General features: G+C 40.2%; 1 protein-coding gene across 1 annotated transcript in view; it reads left to right on the top strand.

The window, feature by feature from the left end:
* phf19 (PHD finger protein 19) overlaps positions 1-15,901 on the top strand; it is a 43,738-nt gene that overhangs the window by 20,870 nt on the left and 6,967 nt on the right. Inside the window, exons 9-12 of the mRNA XM_048558470.2 lie at positions 1,938-2,061; positions 5,221-5,288; positions 10,498-10,674; positions 10,915-11,017. Of these exons, the coding sequence (XP_048414427.1) occupies positions 1,938-2,061; positions 5,221-5,288; positions 10,498-10,674; positions 10,915-11,017 (472 nt within the window). The remainder of the gene's footprint in view (positions 1-1,937; positions 2,062-5,220; positions 5,289-10,497; positions 10,675-10,914; positions 11,018-15,901) is intronic.

Raw genomic sequence — 15,901 nt, 5'->3', positions numbered from 1 at the left:
ACAAAGATAGACATAATCATAGATCAAGATTGAGATTTGATGTTGTTAAAGGCTGTAACAATGCTTTGTGTGAATCACCCATTTACATGAAGCAGAAGTGATGGGGACAATTTGCATGCTGTAGTTGTACCTAATGAATTAATGGTATGTTCAGAAGTTCAACCAAAGGAAAACCACGTTCATTTTCTTTGTTAATGTTCCCTGTTTAATTAGCTTTTATTAATATTGTATGACTGTATAAAAATATCTCGTACTGTTAGAACGATCGTTAAATGGTGAATTGATTTCTACAATGAGTTAGCATGTCATCTTTTACTCATGTTTGAAGTTAGTTGGGATAAACACCTTTTTTTCCTGCTGATCTTGTATCAGTTAAATTTGTGAAACCTAGCTCAGTTTCAAATAGGCACAGCTCGACAATGAAACCACACTTGGCACCAATTGACAGTAAAAGAGCAGTCTTGTGCAGAGCAGGAATGACAGAGCTGGTGTGAGGAATGTACATTTGCAGTAATGGATTTTGAAGGTTCTGTGCTTAGGCTGGCTCACAATATCAATTCAAGATAAAAAAAAGTACTGTGATCTAGCATTTTAAATTATGCCAGACATTCCCAAAAGTGGAGGGGGGAGGAACAAATTGTTTAAATTAACATAAAAATTCACTCATCAAAAATAAAACTGAGGAGCAGGTGGAAATCTTCTCTAAAATGAATTATAAAAACGGAGTGCGTGTTCCCAATGTAGGTGATGGGTGCCTCTGTTAAAAGTGGCTGTCGTGATCCATCTGGATATATAGTTATTCCTGTGATGTCATGTCATTTAGCAGGGAGAAAAAGAGCTGCCTTTTAGCAAGTTATGAACAAGTCCCTTAACTCAATCTGACCACAGCAAGTTCACTCTGGTAAAAACCAGATTCCTCGTGAAGTCGAGGCAGACGTGGAGGTGATCATTCACGGTGAACCACGATGCAAAATTAATAATAAAATGCGACAATAGACAATGAGACAAGGATAATGGAAAACATGGAACAAAAATAGGAATGTTTTGATTCTGAAAAGATCAGGGGCAGACTTGCTGACAGATAGGTAAGGATGCGGTTTCTGCAGCTACCACAGTTCTGTATTTGCTCAAGAAAGAAGGTAGTTCCATAAAATAAGAATCACCGTTAAGCAATGGAATTATTATAAAGATATCATTAATATTTTTAAAGGTACCTTTGTGGTTTTCCCTTCCCCTGAGATGGGCACTGATGGACCACAGAGATATTTCAGTGTAATGAAATTTGGTTGATGCTGATCATGTTCTACACCAGTTTTTGCTGCATGAGTTATAGCAATGCTGTGTCCTATCAAAATTGTGACTTTAGTTGTTGTTAAAAGCTGTTTCAAAAATATGTTGCCTATGTTTAAGCTTTGAACTTTGCTGATGGTTATGATTTTCATTATGATCGATGTGTAAGCCTCAATATTCCATGGAGGTGTTGTCCAGTAGAAATTCTTGACCACCCACTGATGTGTCCATGGCAACAACATTTTGGCCATGTGTTGCATACATAATAGAGATAAATGTACTGCAGGTGTATGTTTACACAAACATATTATCATTTACTGCAAGATGTTGCAATATTTTGTGGTCAACAGTATTTGGAATTCAAGTTTGAATTTTTCAGGCCCAGTCCATCTCTGTGCAGCTTTTAGGTTCTCTTTGTTGCTAATGGTATCCTGGTGATGGCTGAGAGCATTAAAATGGACGAAGAGACACCCCATTCTCTCCCTTCTTTTGCAAAGACAGATGATAAGTGCGGTAAATCTAGATGCCACACACACAAGCTCCAACTGCCCCACTTCCATACTTCTGATAACAGCACTGTCAGTAAATGATTTGAATATTTGGAAGCACTTAGTTATTTTCTTAAAATCTTGTCCTTTTGTTTTTAGGGTAGATGTCGTGCACCTTGTTTTATACAATTTAGGGGTCCGTGGAAAAAAGAAATACTTTGATTTTGAAGAGGAAATATTAATATTTATTAATCAAAACTGGTTGAGCCTCCAGCTTGGAAAGGTGGGTCTGCATGTTACTGTTGAGCTGGTGTATAGTTCAACACTTGCCTGCTCTGACAGAAGTACAAATAATATTCTACATCAAAGAATTTTTATAACATTAAAACTGGCTTGTCTTGAGCAATAGTTGGAGAAATACTTGAAGTAATCTTTGATTTGAAGCCTGTTTGATAAGTGTTACGTAGTGGACCTCAGTGCTAGTTATTGTCGTGTGAAACCAACTCATTTTAGGCTCCTAGCCCTTAGAATGAAAATGTGAAATCAGAAGAACAAATATTCAAAAGGATGTGAGGTTCAATATAAAATTTAGACTCTGCAGAAACAATCATAATTGCCACGACTTTCTAAACACAATTAGGGGTTATGATTTGGTTTCAGCACCTGTGGAAAAGACATTGAGAACATTAATGCAGTTCTTAATGTTAAAGTTACAAGTATTTAATTGCTTTGTGAACCCTCCAGTTAGTTTTCTTAAGATGTTTTCAGTCTGTCAATTAACCTAATGCTTCGAATAGAACCCTCCAAGTGGAACAGCTTGACTAGTTATCTCCTGGATTTTGCCCTGGTTTTAACTGTTGGTGGGAATCAGGCTGGGACATGTGGAGTCTAAGAAAAAAAATCAGCTATGTAGTCTCTAAGCTTTAATTCTATTCTCCCTGGACTGGGAGAGTGTGAGAATTGTGGTGATAAAACACTCCCAATTCAGTTAAACTACAAAACCTGGTGCATAAAGATGAAGCACGAAAACTGGATACTCCACACAAATGTCTTGGATACTGAAATCAATTCTAAGATTGACAATTTTTGAACTTGAAATTAAATAAGGGATGAAACATGAAGTTGCCATAGTCCCACCAGAATATAGGGCTGCTGTCTCATTAGAGAGAGACAACAATTGGTGGTGGTTTAGCCAGAGGTTTACCACAACTTAGCTGAGTGAGAGGTTGAGAAAGAGAGCCCTTCATGATAACCTCAGCTAGTACAAGAATTGAACCAATATTGTTGATGTCACTGCATTGCAAACCAGCCGTGCTACTATAAGTGTACAATAGAAACAAAAGGCTTGATTTAAGTTCTTCCTAAGTGGTTGGGTTTTGGAGGAATTAAAAAACTCGCCCAGTGATATTTCAAACTTAAGTAATTGGAGAGGCAAATGAACAATAAATTGAAGAATAACAAAGTATTTCGGACTTGGTGAAAAATCTGCAATAGAAATACATTCAACCTGATTCGAGTTATCTTACTCTTCTGTTTGGCCACTGATTCACATTTTGCTATGGTATTTAAAATTTACCATTTAAGCAGAGGATAACTTGAATTATTTGGCACAGAAAAAGTCACTTTGAATTGCCAGGTGCAGAAGTTGTACAACTGTATCGTAATTATTACTATACAGTGAGTTTTGTGAAGGGAGTTGTGAATAACGAAATTAAAAACACAGGTTCCAAAGCAGTTAATAAAAGCAAACCTAATCTTGATATGAATGGTCAGAGAGATGGAATAGGGTTTGCAATGCCTTTGGTTACAATGCCACAGTTGACGTAAGGGGTTCAGTTCTGATGACCATGTTGCAAACAGAATGCATCGGAAGATGCAGTGAAAGGCAGCAAAGGAGACTCCTAAGTGCAAAGGGAATGAGCTATGAGGGAAGGAACGTGAAAACCAAGCTGAATGTGTTAAATTCCAGAGATTAAAATACTGACACAAAGGCTAGGTGGAGGGTGAACTATGAGGAGGATGCAGAGATGCTTCAATGTGATCTGGATAAATTGAGTGAGTGGAAAACACATGGCAGATACAGTATAATGTGAATAAATATGAGGTTGTCCGCATTGGGAGTGAAAACAGGAAGATTATTATCTGAATGGCTGTAAATAGAGAAGAGAGGAATGTATAACAAGATCTGGATGTCCTTGTACACTGGCTGCTGAAGGTAAACGTACAGATGCAACGGGGGTGGGGGGTCAAGGAAATAAATGATATGTTTGCATTCATTGTGAGAGGATTTGAGTACAAGAGCAGGACTGTCTTGCTGCACTTATCCAGGGGCTCGGTGAGGCCACACCTGGAATATTTTGTGTGCAGTTTTGGTCTCCTTGTCTGAGGAAGGATGTTCTTGCTATGGATTTACCGGAGCAATTCCTGGAATAGCAGGACTGACATAGGAGGTAAGGTTGAATCAGATACGACTGTATTCACTGGAGTTCAGAAGAATGAGGGGCGATTCCATGGAAACCTATAATATTCTAACAGGACTAGGGTAGATACAAGAAGAATTGCTTCCAAAGATAGGGCAGTCCCCAGAACCAGGAGTAATAATGGAAGGATGTGGGGAGAACCACTTAGTACTGAGATGAGGAGAAATTTCTTCACCCAGAGATTGGTGTGCATGTGGAATTTGCTACACAGAAAGCAGTCAAGGACAAAACATTGTATGACTTTAAGGAGTTAGATATAGCACTTGGTGCTAACAGGATATTGGAGAAAAGCAGGAACAGGCTGTTGATATGGATGATTAACTAAAATCATAATGAATAATGGAGCAAGCTCAAAGGGCTGAATAAGTTACATATGCTCCTATTTTCTTTGTTTCTGTGGGTAGACAGAATCTAGTCATATACTTAACTCGTCAATTTTATTTCTAGTTCAAACGCCACGAGCTCCCAACTGATAACTTGTTTTCCCCATGGTTAAAAAGAACTTATGTATATATACCAGCTGTCACACAATTATGCTATAATTAATATATAACCATCACCTGTTTCCTAGTTCCATTTGGTCTCGGCTATTCCTGACAGATCCTACTAGATGATAACAATGCTTTTATGTTTTGGAACCCTTCGATCTATATTCCAGCCTAGAATGAAATTTAATCTTCTTCATCAGTATTGATTTGAGTTTTCTAGCTCTTGGTTACCTCATATACCCAGCATGCTGGGTGAGAGTGATATTCATCTCGCATGAGTTAGTGAGGAAGCTGTTGAGACAAAAAACAAAGTGGTTAATAATTCTGTTGTCAAGTTTGCACAAAAACATTTCTGTGATAGTTCTGCAGCATTTTTTAAAAATCAATTAATTCCATTTACAGATTAAATTCTCAGGAGGTATTGCTGAAATATGGCAATGCTTCAGTGCTGAATAAACACTTATTTCTCTTCAGCTGACAGAAACCACAGTGCTCGAACGAAAGCAGCATCTCCTCAATGCTTTAAACAGCTACAAAAGCCGGTAAGACTTTATTTGTTCTTTATGTGTAACATTTAAAGATGTGCCAAAGGCAGATTTTTATTTCATTAGTTCAATTAAAGAGAGACTTAATCATGAAAAAAACACGTGCAGTTCATTAAAACACTAACTGTCAATCTGATCCAGACGATTCTTGTGGTACACTAGTAGTGTCCCTCCCTCTGAGCCAGAAAGCCCGAGTTTAAGTCCTACCTGCTCCAGATGTGTTTAATAACAATTCTGAACAAGGTATTTAAAAATTATCTCATCCTTGGGTGCTAAGCATGAATCCTGCTCCCACTCCAACTGCAGTATGTGTAATTATTAACAATATCTTTTGTTTTTCCTGAAGGACATTAGCTTACAACATGAAGATCTATACTAACGTATTTTATTAAGAACTATGCAATTTCTGTTTCACTGCCTGCTCTCACCATTTTTCATGATGTTCTGTTGATACAAAAAAACATATATTTGTATAATGGTTACGATGTATAATGAGACCAATCAGCCCAGTGTGTGTGTGATAGCTTTGTGCAGGAGTGACTTATTTGTCACACTTCCACACTCTTCACCCAGAGCCCTGCTGCCTTTTTTTTTCTTTGTATGATTATTCAATTCTCCAGCATATCCTGACACAGCACATTCCAGATCCATACACTGCGTAAAAAGATTTCCCTCATTTTGATATTTCTTCTTCTGCTAGTCACCTTAAATTAGTGTCCTCTGATTCTGTATCCTTTCTGCATATCTAATTTGGTCATATTCTTTATGATTTGGAACATCTATATTAAAATCTCCTTTCTAAACTTCTGAACTTCCTCACTGAGGGTTTCCATACCTAGAATCATTCTTGTAAAATTTTTCTGCACTTCCCTAATGCTCACTAATTCTTTCCTAGAATACTGGGCACAGTTTTGCAGTTGAAGTTGAACGAGTGTTTTATACAGAATTATCATAGCCACCTTTCTCTGTACTCCGTGCCCTCATTTATAATGTTCAGAATCCTTTTTACTTTGTTAACTGCTTTCTCAAACTTTTCTGTCGCTTTCATTTGACTTGTGCATTTATACCCGTGGTTCCTCTGCTGCTGAATCACTTTTAAAATTGTACTGTTTATATATTAGAATCTTCTCATTCTTCGTATCAAAATGAATCACTTCACACTTATTTACATTAAATTTCATCTGCCACTTATCTGCATAGGCAACCAATCTGTGAATATCTATTTGGCATTTTGTAGCATTGGAAGTTAATATAGAATTCTGGAACATAAACAGGTCCTCTGACACAGTGTTTGCTTGCTGTGACCACCAAATGGTGCTGTAGCTCTACTATTCTCTGGCATTATTTTCTTCATGTGAATAGATTGTAGAACAGACCATTCGGAAACATGAGACATTCAAACATGTGTATGTGGGTATTACTGCATGAAGAACAAGTATGGCCCATTCCCCAAATCTGCGCCTTTGCAGTCACTTGAGCCATTTTCTACTTCACCTGGAGGTCAGAGACAGACTGTGTGTGCAAGAACACGAGGTACAAGACTCTGAACAAAGAAGAGGGAGGAATAAACCCCAACATTGCCCTCACACTGATGGTCACCTTTGTGTGTGGCTGCATCAAGCTGTGTGTAGACCGTTGGTAACTACATACTGAAATTCTGCCTGTACCCAATGTTGTGACGCTTGGGTCTGGCCTCAGTGCCATGGAGCACTATAGTTAGACTGTTCCATATCAGTTGTCCCTCATAGAAAAATTTGCAAAGAAAAGCTTTGACCACAAGTCCATCAGGAAGTGATCAGCATGTAGTGCCCTTAAGACCCTGCGGGAAAAGAAAGGGGTTAGTCCTGTCATGTGGTTCCCCGAGCAGACTGTCAAAGTCATTTAGCGGAATGTGCCTTTGTGAAGAAGGTCTCGAGAGATGCAGTGATTTTTGTCGAGGTTCATCCCGAAAAGCACCGTGACACAGGACTTGAGCTCTCTGGTCTGTTCCACAGGACATACACCAAGGCAACCATCAACATCCTGGAGGGCCATCAATTTGATGAAAGATTCTTTGGTCTGCTCAAAACTTGTTGGTCTACCAGTATAAAGATTTGACCTCAATCGAGTGTTGCAGAACTGGCACATTCTAGTGCCCAAGACTAGATGTTAAGGGGCACACTATAGCCTGGGTGACTGCTGCAGTAGGGAAGACCACTGTCTAAGGTCTTTCTGCCAAAGTGTAATAAAGGTCCATCCAGTTCTCAGACCCTCTCTTTGCCTCAAAATGTATGTAAATAGGGTCTTGTATGAGTAGGAATGCCTTTTGGGTTTTGAAAATGCGAGAATGTCAAATTCCAGTGTTTGTTTTCTCTCTTCTATGCAAAGATTATACTGTGCTTTAGTACATATGTACTTCTAGTATGTACATAAAGGTTCTTTTTATGAACAAAGTATATTTTTGCAATAAAAAATTCAAACCTGTGAAATAGTTTGCACTTGCTTTGGTGTATGTTCCTTAAGATTCTTGAGCCTGTGTCCCAGCCTGGTAACTTTTGGTATGGGCCTGGATGGGGTAGAGTGATGGAAAAGTAACTGATTGCTTTTTTGGTGCGGACTGTGGGGAGACATAATTCACTGTGCCACTGGAAAAAATGGAGAACTTAGCTGAGAGAGTGGTGGATATATGGAATGCTCTGCCCCAGAAGACAGTGGAGGCCAACTCTCTGGATACTTGCAAGAAAGAGATAGATAGATAGAGTTCTTAAAGATAGTGGAATCAAGGGTTGTGGGGATAACGCAGGAACAGGATACTGATTGTGGATGATCAGCCATGATCATAATGAATGGTGGTGCTGGCTCGAAGGGCCGAATGGCCTACTCCAGCACCTATTGTCTATTGTCTGAGACCCACATGAGTATGTATAACAATGACATTTTATAATGTACTTTAAAACAGATTTTGTGTTTACGTCATGTATTATTTTGTGCAAACTTTAATAATTCTGAATTGAATGGTCGCATGGTGCTTTGTTTTTGCTGGCATCTGAGGTCACAGTAATTTTCAAGTGTTAAAATGTGTCACATCAGACAACAGTTTAGGAAGCACTGACAGAGGGTTGTAAAAAATGGAAACCAAAGTAGTAAAAAATTTAAATACACACCCTAGTGTCAAGAAAGGGTCAGTTGAACTGACCTTGCTTAATTGAATGCAACCAGTTCCCTACGTTGTACTGTTTCGCAATGGCATAAGTAGTCTATCACAGGGCTGCTTATGCATCTTTTCATAATCGAGAGTTAAGACTGCTGCCATAGCTGTTTGTAATGTTATATTTCTTCTATTTGAGGCATTTTAGAGGCATTGGATGATTATTTGGCGAGAAATAGTGTGCAAAGATATGGGGAAAATCAGGGGAATTGGTATTAGGTAATGATATTCATTTGAAGAGCTGGTGCAGGCACAGTGGGCTGAATGGCCACCTCCTGTGCCATAACAATTATGTAATTCTGCTCTTGATCATGATCATACAAAATAAATATATATCACACTTCTACTTTTTGGGACAACTTTGAATATTCAATTAATGACATAAACACTAAAATATTTAATTACAGAAATAATTAGTTAACACTGACCTAATGTGCAACAATTAGTTAATGTTTCTGTCTCGTATTCAGAGTGCATTGTTGTAGTACAACTAAATTTACCACAGTGTGGAGAAAATAAGTTTAAAAATAATTCTGAATCAAAGCCTGTGAGGAATTTTATTATATTTTACCTCAGTGACTGATGTGAGGATATGAATTTGAAGGAACAAATTAAATTCTAGAACATACCTCCATGTTATATGAATGATTTATAATACTTAACTTTAAAATGAGAAAATGACAACCAAGACCTTCACTCTGACTCAGGATCACTAAACCTATCATCATGTTTTTTTTAATATTCAAACTTGGGATGTGGGAGTTTTTGGCAAGGCTGGTCCCAGTATTGCATACGCTGGAAATCTGAAATAAAAACAAACTACTGGAGAAGCTCAGCAGATCTAGCAGCATCTGTGGAAACAGTGACAGCGTAAACTTTTCTAGTCGAGAATGACTGTTCAGAATCATTACAAGTGCTTCAGTTATGAAGAACAATCACATCAGACTTGAACTGTTAATTCACTCTCTCCCTCTCCACAGATGCTGCTAGACCTGCTAAATTTGTTGTTATTTAAGGCTATTGCTAATCCCTGGTTAATCTTGAAACACTTGCCTCCCCTTCATGGGCAGTAAAAAAAAAATCAAACAACATGCAATTTAAAAATGAAGTAGATGTTTCACCAGGAAGCCTCCTTCACTGACAGTTTAGAGTTCAAATTGCTAGAGGTCATTTTTGCAATTAATATCTGGTGTGAGAAGGGAGATTGTTCACCTTGTGTGGCTTCATTCAAAACCCATTTACAGCTTCTGAACTTGTGCATGTTGTAAAATTGAGTTCATCCTCAGTGGAAGGCACTTAGTGGTACAGTATCGCATCTTAATTAGCTTCTTGCCTATGCTTAGTGAGTTGGTGACTGTTCTTTCTCCTATAGGAAGGTATCCATCCATAGCTCGAAGATGTTGAATGAATAGACTGGGTTTCTGTTGTGGAAATAAATAGGGAGACATTGTCAGCAGTCTAAGGACAAGTGTGCAGACTGCATTAGCAATCAGAGGTATAATTGTGGCATAGCAAGAGGGAAGAAAGATAAATGACTTAACAAGAAACTTTGCATTGATTGTATTCAAGCACTGAGTTTTTGTTCTATTGTATGTTCACTATTTAACATCCGGATTATTGTCTTGCAAAGAATTTCATGAGTTCTATTCACATGAGAAACACCACAGTTTTTACAATGATATAACTTGCCACCAACACTCAGCATCTTAAAGTTGAAAGTATGTAATGTTGGGACGTGCATAGGAGTCCAAACCAAATGGAATCTCAGATGAGAGATAACAAGGTGTAGAGCTGGATGAACACAGCAGGCCAAGCAGCATCATATGTGCAGGAAAGCTGATGTTTCGATCCTAGACTCTTCATCAGAAATGCTCCTATGATGTTGCTTGGCCTGCTGCATTCATCCAGCTCCACACCTTGTTATCTCAGGTTCTCCAGCATCTGCAGTTCCTGTTACCTCGGAATCTCAGATGATGTTGATGAGAGAGCTTTAATGTACTAACCCTTTTTGTGTTAAAGGTTTATCTGTGGTAAAGAAATTAAAAAGAAAAAATGTATTTTTCGTCTTCGTACTCGAGTACCTCCAGTTCCTCCGAATATTATTTTGCCAGAGAATATTGGTCAGTTGACTGATAGTGCTTCTAACGAGATCAAGAGAAGAGGAAAGAATATGTTGGTGTTTGCACCTAAGTATGGGTGAGTACAAAGCACATTTACAGACTGACTGCACTGTAGCTATATGTCTTATCAATAAAATAAATATGTTAGATAGTTGAAAAGTAGTGATTGGAGTAAACCCTTGGTACCTTTAGTCATGTGAATATAATAACTGTTGAGATTGACATCGTTTATTATCGCCAGTCTGTATCTATACCTGAGATTAAGATGGTTGCATCGAATCTTTCCTTTGACCCAGTCTTGTTTGTTGTATTACAGTCCCCTACCAGAAGTGCCTCAACCTCGCAGGAGGAGGCTGCCGTTGAAGTGGGGCATGAAGTGCAGGAAGTCAAACTGGTTTCTGCGGGATGCTGTTCCAGAGGTTAGTTACACTCCCACTTGCTTCAGCTGGGAATTGAAAAACTTCTCTGTATGAAAGCCAGTAAATCAAGTTTATTCTGCTGCAAAACCATGGATGCAGTGTGGAAATGTTGGTAACACAAGCAATCTGGAGTCTTTAACGAATTTTTTTTGGTTTTCTCAAGGTTAATGTAAATCTCTTGGTGATGCTGCAGATAAGATGTACTAGACATTTACCAGCAGTGTAGAATTCAGATATGTCAAGAGAAACTGAGATTGCTGCCCTTAGAGCACGAAAGGCTGTGGGGAGATTTGATGGATGAGTTTGTAATTATGTAGGGATTTGCTAGAGTATATATGGAGAAGGCAGTTTGATTGGAGGTTAACTTAGGCAACAGATGGCGTAGACTTTATTTTTAACAGAAAAGCTAGAGAATTTATTGTCTGAAAGGGAACCAGATATTGCTTGAAGAGTGAAAGTATTCAGAGCTCTGGGGAAAGTGCAGTGTTTGGTCTTTGGATTAGTACCTGGACTATGATGTTATTGCTATTACTGAAACTTGGTTCAGGGAAGGGCAAGATTGGCAACTAAATATCCCAGGATATAGATGCTTCAGGTGGGATAGAAGAGGTAAAAAGGGTGGAGGAGTTGCATTACTGGTCAGAGAGGATATCACAGCTGTGCTGAAGGAGGGCACTATGGAGGACTCGAGCAGTGAGGCAATATGGGCAGAGCACAGAAATAGGAAGGATGTGGTAACAATGTTGGGCCTGTACTATAGGCCTCCCAACAGCAAGCATGAGATAGAGGCACAAATGTGTAGACAGATTATGGAAAAATGTAGGAGCACCAGGGTGGTAGTGATGGGAGATTTTAATTTTCCCAACATTGACTGGGATTGACTTAGTATTAGGGGTTTAGATGGAGCAGAATTTGTAAGGAGCATCCAGGAGGGTTTTCTAGAGCTGCGTGTAAATAGTCCAACTCAGGAAGGGGCCATACTGGACCTGGTGTTGGGAAATGAGCCCGGCCAGGTGGTTGAACTCTCAGTAGGGGATTACTTCGGGAATAGTGATCACAATTTGTAAATTTTAGAATACTCATGGACAAAGATGAGAATGGTCTTAAAGGAAGAGTGCTAAATTGGGGGAAGGCCAACTATAGCAAGATTCAACAGGAGTTGGGGAATGTGAATTGGGAACAGCTGTTTGAGAGTAAATCCTCGTTTGATATGTGGGAGGCTTTTAAAGAGGGGTTGATTAGAGTGCAGGATAGACATGGCTCTGTGAAAATGAGGAATAGAAAGGGCTAGATTAGGGAACCATGGATGACAGGTGAAATTATGAGACTAGCAAAGAGGAAAAAGGAAGCATACATAAGGTCTGGGCGACGGAAAACAGACAAAGCTTTGGAATAATATTGGGAAAGTAGGACCAATCTGAAATGAGGAATTAAGAGGGCTAAAAGGGGTCATGAAATATCTTTAGCAAACAGAGTTAAGGAAAATCCCAAAGCCTTTTATTCGTACATAAGGAGCAAGAGGGTAACTAGAGAAAGGGTTGGCCCACTCAAGGGAAAAGGAGGGAAGTTATGCAAGGAGTCAGAGAAAATGAGTGAGATTCTTAATGAGTACTTTGCATCAGTATTCACTGAGGAGAGGGACGTGACGGATGTTGAGGTTAGGGATAGATGTTTGATTATTCTAGGTTAAGTCCGCGTAAGGGAGGGGGAAAGTATTGGGTATTCTAAAAGGCATTAGCGTGGACAAGTCCCCAGGTCCGGATGGGATCTATCCCAGGTTACTGAGCGAAGCAAGAGAGGAAATAGCTGGGGCCTTAACAGACAGGTCTCAGCGGACTGGAGAATTGCTAATGTTGTCCCCTTGTTTAAGAAGGGTAGCAAGGATAATCCAGGTACTTATAGACTGGTGATCCTGACATCAGTGCTGGAGAAGATACTGAGGGATAGGATCTATTTACATTTGGAAGAAAATAGGCTTCTTAGTGATAGGCAACATGGTTTTGTGCAGGGAAGGTCATGTCTTACCAACTTAATAGAATTATTTGAGGAAGTGACAAAGTTGATTGAGTGAAGGGCTGTAGATATCATATACATGGACTTCAGTAAGGCATTTGATAAGGTTCCCCATGGTAGGCTGATGGAGAAAGTGAAGTCGCATGGGGTCCAGGGTATATTAGCTAGATGGGTAGAGAACTGGCTAGGCAACAGGAGACAAAGGGTAGTAGTGGCAGAGAGTTTCTCAAAATGGAGAACTGACCAGTGGTGTTCCACAGGGATCTGTGCTGGGACCACTGTTGTTTGTGATATACATAATTGATCTGGAGGAAGGTGTGGATGGTCTGGTTAGCAAGTTTGCAGATGACACTTAGATTGGTGGAGTAGCAGATAGTGAAGGAGACCATCGGAGAATGGAGAGTTGGGCAGGGAAATGGCAGATGGAGTTCAATCCAGGCAAATGTGAGGTGATGCATTTTGGAAGATCCAATTCAAGAGCGAACTATACGGTAAATGGAAAAGCCTTGGGGAAAATTGACACAGAGAGATCTGGGTGTTCAGGTCCATTGTACCCTGAAGGTGGCAACGTGGGTTGATAGAGTGGTCAAGAATGCATATGGCATGCTTTCATTCATCGGATGGGGTATTGACTACAAGAGTTGGCAGATCATGTTGCAGTTGTATAGGACTTTGGTTTGACCACATTTGAAATACTGTGTACAATTCAGGTCACCACATTACCGAAAGGATGTAGATGCTTCAGAGAGGATGCAGAGGAGGTTCACCAGGATGTTGCCTGGTATGGAGGGTGCTAGCTATGAAGAGAGGTTGAGAAGATTAGGATTATTTACATTAGAAAGATGGAGGTTGAGGGGGGACCTGATTGAGGTCTACAAAATCATGAGGGGTCTAGACAGGGTGGATAGCAAGAAGCTTTTTCCCCGAGTGGGGGACTCAATTACTAGGGGTCATGAGTTCAAAGTGAGAGGAGGAAAGTTTAAGGGAGATATGTGTGGAAAGTTCTTTATGCAGAGGGTGGTGGATGCCAGGAATGGGTTGCCAGCAGAGGTGGTAAAGGTGGGCACGATAGCATCATTTAAGACGTATCTAGACAGATACGTGAACGGGTAGGGAGCAGAGGGATACAGATCCTTGGAAACAAGCTTAGACAGAGGATCTGGATTGGCGCAGGCTTGGAGGACCAAAGGGCCTGTTCCTGTGCTGTAATTTTCTTTGTTCTTTGCAAAGAAAGACTCACCAACACGTTCCAAACATAGAAAATAGGAGCAGGAGTAGGCCATTCAGCCCTATGAGCTTGCTCCACCGTTCAATATGATCATGGCTGATCATTCAACTCAGTAGCCTCTTCCTGCTTTCCCCTATGTCTTTTGATCCCTTTAGTCCCAGGTACTACATCTAAGTCCTTCTTGAAATCATGCAGTGTTCTGGCCTTACCCGGTTTCTGTAGTAGCAGGTTCCACAGGTTCACCAATCTCTGGGTGACCCGTGACTGTTATCATCTAGAAAAACGAGGGTGGCAGCTGCATGGGGACACCACCATCTCCAAGTTCCCAACCAAGCCACATGCTGTTCTGACTCAGAAATATATCTGCACTGTCAGAGGCTCAAAATTCTGGAACTCTGTCCCCAGTGGCACTCTGTGCGTACCTACACCATATGGCCTGCAGCATTTCGAGTAGCTGGCCACCACTTTGTCAAGGGTACCTGGGGATGAACAATAAATATTGTCCTTGACAGTGATACTCAGATCACCTGAACAAGTAAAGCAAACACAAGACTCAAAGGGCCAGATGGGTCATCCTTTGTACTGGACTGTGTGGTTTTGATTCTTTCAGCATTTTGACAAATCTTATTGCCTGTGCTCCTGCAGAAAGTGCCTTCCCTAAATTTATTTGCAAAAGGATATTGTTGTACAATGCTGGCATGCAGACACCAGAAATCACCTGGGGTTTTAATGCAAAAGAGTGGTTCCCATTAATTAGTCTGTGATCTGCTGAAGCCTAAGTTAGCCCTCTGCTCCTTCCAGACTTAAGCACCCTGTTGAGAAACTTAAAGGAGAGAACACAATGGCATCAGTATTTACAGAAAGGGAGTGAGCAAGGCCAAAGAACTTTGACAAAAACTGGGGGGGCTCAAAGTCCCCCACTTGAATTCGGTCAGTCTGTGTTCCACTCAGTTTCCAGCTCGATGGGCATCCTGGAGATGGGATGCAGCTAGTGATCGGGAGTGGGGGAGGGTGAGGCTGGAAATCTGGACTGGGGAAGACCGGGTACCTGAGTGGGGACACTCCTGCTTCTCCTGCCCTTAACCAAGTGTTAAAAAAGCCCCTTTTACCTTGGGAAGATGGTAAGTCCCTGCTTTGTTTCACTACCAAATTTCCTGACTCCCAGAAAACCCGAGCAGCGTGTGTCAATTTCACATTTGCTTCTAATTGCGAAGTTCAACCGAATTTAAAAATATTAATGAATCTGCTGCCTTTCCATGGTGGGATAGTTTGATATCCAATATTCATCTCCAAAGAATTGGCTGTGTGTTGGCATCATGCAACTCGGTTTTCAAATTTTGTCCAATCCTTTTCCTGTCTGTTACCAGGGCTTGTATTGAGGATACAGAGTAAACTAGTTCCAGAAGCCACAGGAGCCCATTTCCAATATAGCACTGAAAGTAACTGAGAAACCAAAGAACAATGGATTCTGTAAATCAGAAACAAAATCAAAAATTGCTGGAAGAACTCAGCAGGTCTGGCAGCATTTTTTGGAGAGGAAGCAGTATTAAGGTTTTGGTTCCAGCGACCCTTCTTCACATCTCTCTGAAGAAGGGTCACTGGACCCAAAACATTGGCTGTACTTTCTCACCTCAGCTGCTGCC

This window comes from Stegostoma tigrinum, chromosome 29 (genome assembly GCF_030684315.1).
Source record: "Stegostoma tigrinum isolate sSteTig4 chromosome 29, sSteTig4.hap1, whole genome shotgun sequence".
Classification (NCBI taxonomy): domain Eukaryota; kingdom Metazoa; phylum Chordata; class Chondrichthyes; order Orectolobiformes; family Stegostomatidae; genus Stegostoma; species Stegostoma tigrinum.
This window is presented reverse-complemented; position numbering and strand designations above follow the sequence as displayed.